The following is a 10,200-nucleotide window of genomic DNA, read 5'->3' as shown; positions in this document are numbered from 1 at the left end:
ATCAACTTGGAAGAGTTTAAGCATACTTACATGAAAAACCGGATGCACCTTTAGCTTTGGTGGTAACTCCATCTTGTATGTGACCTTTCCAACCCGTTGTAGAACTCAAAATGGCCCCTCATAGCGACGGATCAACCCCTTGTGCACGTCCTTGTATCGAAGAACCACGTGCAGCTTGGCCAACATTTGGTCTCCAACTTGGAACTCCACATGCCGTTGCTTCTTGTCTACCCATTTCTTCATGCGCTTGGAGGCCTCGTGTAGACACGCCCGTGGCAAGTCTGCTTGTTCTTGCATATTCTTGGCGAACTTGTACGCGGGCGGACTACTCCCCTGGTAACCCGCAGCGATTGCGCTCGAGGTGTTCGGTTGCTGCCCAGTAGCAACCTCGAACGAACTTTGGCCAGTCGACTTGCTCCATTGCAAGTTGTAGGAGAACTGGGCTACGTCGATCAGCTTCGCCCAATTCACTTGCGTCGTGCTCACATAGTGTCGAAGGTAAATCTCCAAGAGTGCATTGACCCGCTCCGTTTGACCGTTAGTTTGGGGATGCAAACTCGTTGACATGTTCAGCTCCTACCCTAGCAGCTTGAACAACTCGGACCAGAAAAGTCCCGTGAAGCAAGGATCCCGATCGCTCACAATCATTTGTGGAACTCCCTAATATTTCACCACGTGCTTCATGAATAGTTTGGCCGCCTCCTCGGCCGGGCAATCCTTTGTCGCAGGCACAAAGGTTACATACTTTGAGAACCTGTCAACCACAACCATTAGAGTCTGACACCCTTCGGACTTCGGCAAGTTGACGATGAAGTCCATGGAAATGTTTTCCCATGGACGAGTTGAGATAGGAAGTGGCTCCAACAAGCTTGACGACAACCGTTGTTCCATGTTATCTTGTTGGCATACCAAATAAGTCTTCACATATGCTTCAACGTCGTCCCGCATTTAGGGCCAGTAGTACCGATCTTTGATGAGGGCCAGCGTGCGGTGGATCCCTAGATGACCCGCCCACTTTGAGTCGTGGCACTCGCACAAGATCTCTCTCCTTAGCTTCCTATGGAAGGGCAGATACAATCGCCTTCCCTTGATGTAGAGGAGCTCGTCCTCACACCAAAACTGTCGAGTCTTGCCTTCCTTTGCATACCCTATGAGGGCTTGGGCTCTTGGATCATGCTTTAGACCCTCCCTTATGCGGTCAACCCAAGAACAGCTCAATCAACTCATCGAGCTACTCATCAGCTCCATCTTCCGACTCAGCACGTCCGCCATGGAGTTGGCCTTCCCCAGCTTGTACTCCAGCACGTAGTCAAACTCCGCTAGGAAGTCTTGCTATCGAGCTTGCTTCGGACTCAACTTCTTTTGGGTATGAAAGTAGCCCGTGGCCACATTGTCCGTCTTCATGATAAAATTCGATCCTAGGATGTAGTGTCTCCACATCCGAAGGCAATGCACCACCGCGGTCATCTTCTTTTTCCTGGACGGTGTATCGACGCTCGATGTCGTTAAGCTTTCAGGACTCGAACACCACCAGATGTCCATCCTGCATAAGAACGTCACCGATAGCATAATTCGATGCGTCCGTCTCTACCTCATAGGGTTTGGTGTGGTCGGGCAACGCTAACACCAGCTCCTCGATCATAGCTCGCTTCAATCGGTCGAAGGCCCTTTGACATTGATCCGTCCAATCCCACGCCTTTTCCTTCTTCAGCAGGTCCATGAGTGGCACGGTGATGCTCGAGTAGCTCCAGATGAACCACCAGTAATAATTGGTGAGGCCCAGGAATGACCTCAAAGCCGGCACTTTCGTCGGCGGCTCCCATTTGACGATCGATTGAATCTTCGCCTTGTCCATTCGCACATGTCCACCCCTGACAATGTGCCCCAAGAACGGAACTTCTTCTTGGGCGAAAACACACTTCTCGCGTTTAACGTACAACTCGTTCTCGTGCAAGACTTTGGAAGACTTCCCTTAAATGTTCGATATGCTCTTCCAACGTTCGGCTATAAATCACTATATCATCTAGGTAAACCACTACAAACCTATCTAGGAAAGGGTGGAGTACCTTGTTCATCATTGTGCAAAAGGTAGCCGGAGCGTTGGTCAAGCCGAATGACATTACCAAGAACTTGTAGGATCCATACCACGTCACACAGGCTGTCTTTGGCTCGTCACCTTTAGCGATCTGAACCTGATAGTAGCCCGATCAAAGATCCAGCTTGGTAAACTAGTGAGCTCCACCAAGTTGATCGAAGAGATCTGCAATGAGTAGGATCATGTACTTGTTCTTCAAAGTCAGCTTGTTCAGCGCCCAGTAGTCGATGCACATCCAGAGTGACCCATCATGCTTCTTCTAAAATAGGACCGGCGCACCGAACAGGGCTTTTGACGGCCGTATGTAGCCTGCGTCTAGTAGCTCCTTGAGTTGCCTCCTCAACTCTTCAAATTCGGGTGGCGCCATGGCAGGCGGTCGAGCATCAAGCACTAGCTCGATCCGGTGATCCACCTCTCTCTTGGGTGGCAACTTCTCCAGCAGTTTCGAAGGCATAACATCCTTAAACGAGTCAAGGACTTGAGCTGCTTCCATTGAGACTTCTTTCCCTTCACCCTTGTCATTCTCGATCTTCAAGGCTGCTAGGAGGGTCACTTCACCCTTCCTTGCTCCTTTGGTGAGTCGCATGGCCGAGATTATCCTATGATCACGGTCCGACTCCCGATGAACTGGAATCACGAATTGACAATTCTTGTCCAACACGCATATACACTCGGCAAATGGTACAACTATGGCATGGATCCTATCTAGGAATTTTATCCCAATGATATTATCATAGTCATCAAGGGGAATTACCTCTAGGGTCTCCTTACTCTTCCATTGCCTAAGTTCTAGCTCCACGTCATTTGCAATGCCGATCGCAAAGGACTTCCTTGGAGTTCACCGTCTTGAGCCAACCGGCTCCCTTCTCAACCCGTAGGTTAAGCTTCTTTGTGGCCTCCTCCGATATGAAGATGTCGGAAGCTCCAATGTCCACGAGCGAACTCATTGTGGTCTTCCCGATCTTCAGGTCAGCACACATCAAGCCTTTAGGCTCCTTCGCCTTCTTGGACTTGATCGTGCTAAGGAGTCGCAATGATCCCAACCGCGCTTCCTCCCTAGGCTCATCCTCTTTGCAAAGAGCGGTTGTTCGAGCAATCCCGCGCCATGTGTGGACCATCGCAAAAGAAACAGTTATGCGAGTGTACCTTCCTTTGCTCTCCTTCTTTTAGCCCCGCATGAGCTCGGTGAGGATGAGGACCAGTCGGCAGTGGTCTACCTCCGGTCGGGTGGTTATATCTCCCCCGATCTCCCCCACCAGTGCCTTTGTCCCTTGGATGAGTGTCCAGTCGGGATGTGGAAGGCGACACCTTATATTCCACGAGCAATTCGGCTACAATCATGGCTGTCGTGAGATCTCCCACGTTGAACTGCTTCAGCTCTTGCTTGGTCCATGGCTTGAGACCACTCATGAATTGGTGGTATGCCTCAACTTCATTCATCGAAGGAATTTGGAGCAGCAACTCTGAAAACTGCTTGATTTAGTTGTGTACACCACCTTTCTACGAGACGCTTCAACTCGTCACGAGCTTCCTCCTCCACGTAAGTGGGGAAGTAGTTTCGTCGGAACTCTTCGACAAAACCACCCCAGGTCGCGATAGGATTCTCACACCTATCATTCGACCGACGACGCCACCACAATAATGCACTATCAGCTAAATACATCGATGTAGTGTTTACCCGTGTTTGGTCGTCGTTGATTCCCATGGCATGGAAGTACCGCTCCATGTACCATAGAAAGTTGTTCACATCTTTGGTCACCCGCGAGCCCCAGAATTCTTTTGGCTTCGGCGTGTCCACTCGTGGACCTTGCACAGTGATCACTCCGTTCACATGTGCAGTTTGTGCTTCAGCGAGCTTACCCGTAAGCTCCGTTATCTCCGCACGCATGGCCGCCATCATGGCCTCCAAGGGTTCGTACCGTTGTGCGAGTTTCTCTTGTAGGGTCCTCAGCAACTCATGGCGGAGTTCTCCCATGCCGGTCTTGAGCTCTTGCACATCCACAACCAGCTCCTCTCTTCCGGCATCGACTCTGTCCATGGTTTAGGTCAGGTCATCGACTGATCCTTGAACATCAGTGATGAACAACTCTAGCTTCGCCATGCAATGCACAAGATCCCCCATAGGATCCTTTGAACTCGAACCCCCACGATTCTTCTTCCCCTTGGCAACACCCCTCTCAGTGTTCCGCCCACGATAAGCACCATCACCACCCATGGCGAGCGCCTCATCAGATCGTGGATCAGCCATTTTACTTGCGCTTGGATCAAAATCAGCTCCGATACCACTTGTCACAGGCCGATCGATTCACTCTCGATCACACGTAGGTTGACCCGTGCAGTCTTAAGGTTTTACCCCTAAGCAACCTTTCAACACTCGACTCACAAGGAACTTTAGAGAGAGAAACTTCTTGAGAGAGAAACTCTGGTTTTATATATCTTGTGAATGAGATTACAATGAGGAAGGAGACCCCTTTATATACAAGTTTAAGGCAAACCGTATTCGTAGATCTCCCTTAGATCTAACGGTGGAGATTGCACCTCTCCATCTACCAACTACCCGCATTTATTGCCAACTACCAGCTACTCACATTTATAACGTATGCATACAAATACAGTATCGCCCGCCCCCAGGAGAATACTCTAAGTCTCGGAGATATAAGCCGAGGGTCATTAATGTGTCACGCCCGTCCCATAGAACCCTCTTGGATTAGCATTTCTTCGGGCCGTAACACATGGCTCTTGCTTGGGCCCTCACCATTGACACTCAAATTTTTGCCTATTATAATTTTTGAAACATTTTTCATAAAATTAGGGATTTAATTTGTTAACCCTTAGCAACTAACCGTCATGCTTCTCCTACATTTCATCGCAATTAAGGGGATTGCGGTATTTGCAACATCATGGGAGTTCAGACTGGCGAGAAAATTGAAGTTCCACCTTGGGGATTTCTTTTCAAGTAACAAGAGACACCTCGTATTTTTATGGTGTTTATGTGCAATAAATTTCTACTTCGCCGCTAGTAAGATTTGAACTCTTCGCGCAGCATGCTGGGGTTGAAATCCCGCTACCGACAGTCCCCTTTGCCAGGCAATCCGTAAAACCATTATAAAACTTTCTAAACCCGTGTTATGCCCTAGCCTTAACATGGAGTAATCTCCCTTCCTCTTAAACCTTTTATCATATCCAAATAATTTATTATTTTTTTTTTTTTGCTTCACCAGGTGCATTAAGGGCATTCATCTACTTCTATAAAATTGGCGCAAGCAGACTGTTCCAAAGTGAAACAAACAAAAGACGAAGACCTTGACCCAAATATCATCCATTTTTTAAAAATAAAAATGACATTAGAACGATAGCAAATAAGCTGGCAGACCCCATAACTGACAAAAAGAACTATGAAATCGAACCCTTTAAGCTTCTGATGCAAATTGATGCTAGATTTGGATCTTCTGGGTCTTTCCATTGTCCAATGACATTAACTGTAGCTTGCTGAGTGGTTTATACAAGATCTTTAATGACCATTTGGAAAGTCATATGCATGCTTAGAGTATTGTCTTTCTTTTGTCACTTCTCGCAATTTCTCAACAGATCAACCGAGAAGAAACTTTGTTTGATTATGCTTCCAACTACGTGATTTGCGGACTGTGATTTCTTTGGTCTATATGAAGTTGGTTGCCAAAAGGAAGTGAAAGTCCCTTCTGCGTGAATAAAAAAAGCAGCAGACCTTCTGAATTTAGGAGTTTAGGGTATTGATCCTCGACTTGAAGATCAGCAAGTTTCATATGGTTTCTCACCATTCAAATTTAGCAGATAAGATCTGTTTTTCTTCGATGAGGTTAAGATACTCTTTTACGGCATCGAATGCAATTTGGATGAAGCAAAATGGTCGATGGAAATGCATTGATGGGGTCACATTAGTTTACCTGCGACACAATGGAATACGATCCACAAAGAATTCCTAAGAGATTTAAAATAATTTTGCCAACAATTGCCAACATGCTAGTGAATTTCAAACTTTAGGAAGATCTAGTTGATTGAAACTGGATTTATGTGAACATATTATGACAATGTTTATTCTGGCGTAGGTGCACTTACAGACCATATAGATAATTTTCATTATTACAGACACCATTTGTCTAAATAATCAAAATCATATTGAACTAATAAACGAGCTTGGATCTGGGGGCTGAGACTTCAACATCTCCTTCCAGCATTTGAGTGATTTTCTTCATGGTTAGCCTAAAAGCTGGGTGTTCCTGGATGCACCACAGTGCCGTCATCACAAATCTTCTCACCATTTTTATGTCTCTTAATGCCTCCTCATCACTCTCCACTAGCACAAGTAGATTCCTGTCATGGTAGCAGTCGTGACCAATACACTTTGAGCTTCACTTTTGGCTTCCGGCTTATGGTTCTTTCTGCAGTAGATGAGCTCAAGCAACAAAATGCCAAAGCTGTAAACGGCTACTTTGGCAAAAATAGGCATATTCCTGAACATTCTGGCACTCAATAACCTCCGGTTCCTTCACACCAGTGGTGGTTCGTGTTTGGTTTGCCATCAAGAACTTAGCTAATCTGAAGTCTGATATTTTTACAGCAAGAGAGCCATCAATAAGAATATTTTGTGACTTGATGTTGCAGTGGATTATATGCCTGGTGCAATCCTTATGCAAGCAAGAGAGGCCCCTCGCAACACCACAGGCAATTTCTATTATTTTACACCAGTTAGGCCTTGAAGAGCCGAAAAGAAAATCTGCCGTACTACCATTGCTCATGAATTCATACACTAGTAATTGGTGTTGACCCTCATTGCAGAATCCAAGTAAATGTACTAACTTCTTGTGGTTAGTTTGGCCAATTGCGCTCACTTCTCTTTCAAACTCCTTTTCGCTTTCTCTAGTCCTTGTTGCCAACAATTTTACCACCACAAAGTTTGTATCCTCAGATCCGAGAACATCTTTGTACACTGTTCCAAAAGCACCCCTACCCAGTTCTCTAAATCCATCCGTTGCTTCTTGAAGCTCCTGATAGGTGAAAGTTGGCATGCCTGTGGCTTGGTTGATCTAGACTGGTCGTGAAAATTTAGAATCTCTAGTTTGGAAGCTTTTATAAGTTAAATAGCTAATGAGGAGTGAAAGTGTCACGCCCCGATCCTCAAGCATGTGCCTATCCCTTTGTGGTCGATAAAATTTTTGCGACTTCCCAGGACGAATCGCCGACCCTTTCATTTTATTTCACACGCGGAAGCGAACAATAAATCACTTGATAGTAATCATCTCAAGATAGAAAAGTAGGACAATACATTTACAAACAAACATGCTTTTATAAATATACTGAGTCATGTACAAAAATCTATACCCAAAAGATTTCAAAAGATTGACTCTCAAAAAGAGCTATCCTATCTGACCTACACCACGGATCCCCTCAGCTTGGCTCCAAGTCCTCCACTCTACGGCCCTAAAAAGAATTGAGCCCACGACGGGGTGAGATATAAATTTCAACGAATTCATTGCTCTAAACCTTGATTAGGAGGGTAATACGCCTGGAAGCATCCTAACCACACAACTATAGAGACTTACCTCGTCTCAGATTCTTCCTGCAGGTCAGCACAGTTTATATCATAGACATATGCAATATTCATACCTAGTCAATTAGAACACCATCATGCATTTCTCAAACAACCCCAAGGGTCTTGATTATAGGGCCAAACCGTTATGACATGTCCCATACCATGCCACACAGTTTTGTCTCATAATCAGGTGTATCTAACTCAATTAATCATGCGTTCCAATTGATAATTTCGCCCCTCGAGAGTACGACCTACTCCTAAGTTCGACGGTCTACTAGCGTAGCCAGGCATTATCTCACCACCATTGAGCATGGCTTCGTCTCTCAAAGACGGCTTTCCCAAAGGAGCATAGGTCCAGAATCTACTGCGACTCAAATCCCATTAAGTGGGTAATGTCTAGCTTAAACGCTTGGGACGGGTTCTCTTAACAAAAACACAGGACACCGTGCATTGCACTCAAATGCCTTAATTAAAATGGTGAATCTGGTCTATTTTCTTCGTATTAAAAATACACGGTAAAAATAGTCGTGTGTGGGTACACATTCAATTCAACCTAGAAAAAGAGATATCTTTCAATTTAAAATCCCACTGTTTTATATAGTATATAAAATCATTTTCGGTGTTAAAGTTCGACACTCGGGATTTTTTGAATAATTACCAAAATTTCTAAATTTTGAATTAAATACTCAAAATTACAAGCACCACTCAATGTGCACAATTTAACACTCAATTGCAAAAATTAAGCACACCATTGTAGTCGGCACGAAATTCTAGTCACCGGCTATCCCAATCGAATTTTCGGAAAATAATTGATAATTAAATAAATTACCGATAATCAAATAAATTACAAAATAAATAAATTAAAGCACTTAATTAAATCAACCTAAACTAACCGGGCTTATTACTCGAACTAACATATAAATCTAACCATTCTACCTAACTAAATCTAATTACACTAATTATATAATCCAACTAATTCCTAACTAAATCAACCTAACTATTCTAATTGAACTAACTAACTAACTAACTAAATACTTACTCTAACTAAATCATCCTAAGCTTAATTAACTTAACTAACCCACCAATTAGCCAATTAATCCCACTTCTAAGTGTCATTAGCCAACTAATTAGGGATTAGAATGCAACTCACCGATTTAGCACGAAAATCGGTTCATGGCAACGGCGGTGCAACAGCGGCCAAGACTTGGGCTCACGGCGAGGCCGAGGCCGAGGGAAGCTTGGACCGGGCTGAAACCGGCCAAGGAATTTCACGGGCTGGATTGAATTCGCTGGTGGGTGGCGTCGCGGATGAAGGGAGAAGCAGTGGCATCCGCGTGGGGCTACTTCGGTCGAAGGAGGCTGGCGGGCGTGAAGGCAGGAGGCGTTGGATGAGGCGGCACCTGGCGGTCAACAGCCAGGGAGTGGATTTGCTGGGTTGGACCGATGAAGACACACGATGGTGGAGGACGCACGGCAAGGGGACAAGCAAAGGTGGAGGTGGCTTCGGTGGCAGAGGGGACAAGCAAGGTGGCGCAGCAGGCGTCTTCGAAGGAAACAAGATGAAAGAAGATGAAGCTGCAGGCGTGAGGGAGAGAGAGACGATCGTGGAGATGGGCTTCTTCAAAGGAAGAATAAGGGAAAGCGGAAACAAAAAGGGAAAATGAAAGAGAGCCGTGGAGGGGAGTCGGCCAAGCTAGCTTGCTCGAGAAGATGGGAAAAAGGGGAGAAAAGTCAAGATTAAATATCTCAAACTCATTAATGCAAGGTCCAAGAAGTCTTCAAGCTTATCCTATGGTTCCCCAATATTTTCTTGCATTTTATTTCCACAAATAAATCGATTTGAAGCCCAATTTTGCAAGCCCCTTCAAGGCTCCGAATTTCCTTCAATATAGCTTCAATTCCTTCACAAAATTCCCCAATTTGATGTCCAATTTTGTTGAAGAAAAAGCCCATACAATTTCTACAATTTTCTTTCACCAAATAGTTCACTTTGGAAGCTGAAAATCCCTTCGATTTGGCCCATCCAAATTTCTGTTCTTTTCCGAATCGTTTGAATTGATTTTCCGTAAAAATCTCGGAATCGCCAAAAATTCTTCAGAAGATGAGTCGACATTCCTAAAATGAATCGCGACATGACATAAATTTCAATTTCTGAAATCGAGTTCAATTTCACGGTTAATTTCAATTTGATGCGATTTTAGCGTGACTTAACCTACTAGGTAGCTTTTAGGAATTTTTAATACAATTGATCCATGGTCGATTATTTTCAAGCCACATTGTACGTCTTCGACACATTGGCGACTCTCTGTTGTCGTGAAAATCTCCAGATTTCAAATACGGACACAGGATATGAAAATGCAGAAAAATCGATTTAGTGTCATTCGACAGAAATTTTGCAATTAGGTGGAATCACCCACACATTAATCACATACCTCTATCGAATCGACCTATCTCTGGTCTCTAATTGATTTTGACGGTGCCATAATAACCCTTGCAGATTAGAACGGTCGAGCAGTCGATTCCTGGTTGAATTCTC

At 44.8% G+C, this 10,200-nt stretch overlaps 1 protein-coding gene across 1 annotated transcript; it reads right to left on the bottom strand.

Moving 5' to 3' along the window:
• Positions 1-6,528: 6,528 nt before the first annotated feature.
• On the bottom strand, positions 6,529-7,140 carry LOC104440484 (G-type lectin S-receptor-like serine/threonine-protein kinase LECRK1). Its single transcript, XM_010053405.2, has one exon. The coding sequence runs from the start codon at positions 7,138-7,140 to the stop codon at positions 6,529-6,531; it is 612 nt and encodes a 203-aa protein (XP_010051707.2).
• Between the last annotated feature and the right edge of the window lie 3,060 nt (positions 7,141-10,200).

The sequence above is a fragment of the Eucalyptus grandis genome, chromosome 3 (genome assembly GCF_016545825.1).
Source record: "Eucalyptus grandis isolate ANBG69807.140 chromosome 3, ASM1654582v1, whole genome shotgun sequence".
NCBI classification, from domain to species: Eukaryota; Viridiplantae; Streptophyta; class Magnoliopsida; order Myrtales; family Myrtaceae; genus Eucalyptus; species Eucalyptus grandis.
The sequence above is the reverse complement of the archived record's forward strand: the minus strand, read 5'-3'. Positions and strand labels throughout refer to the sequence as shown.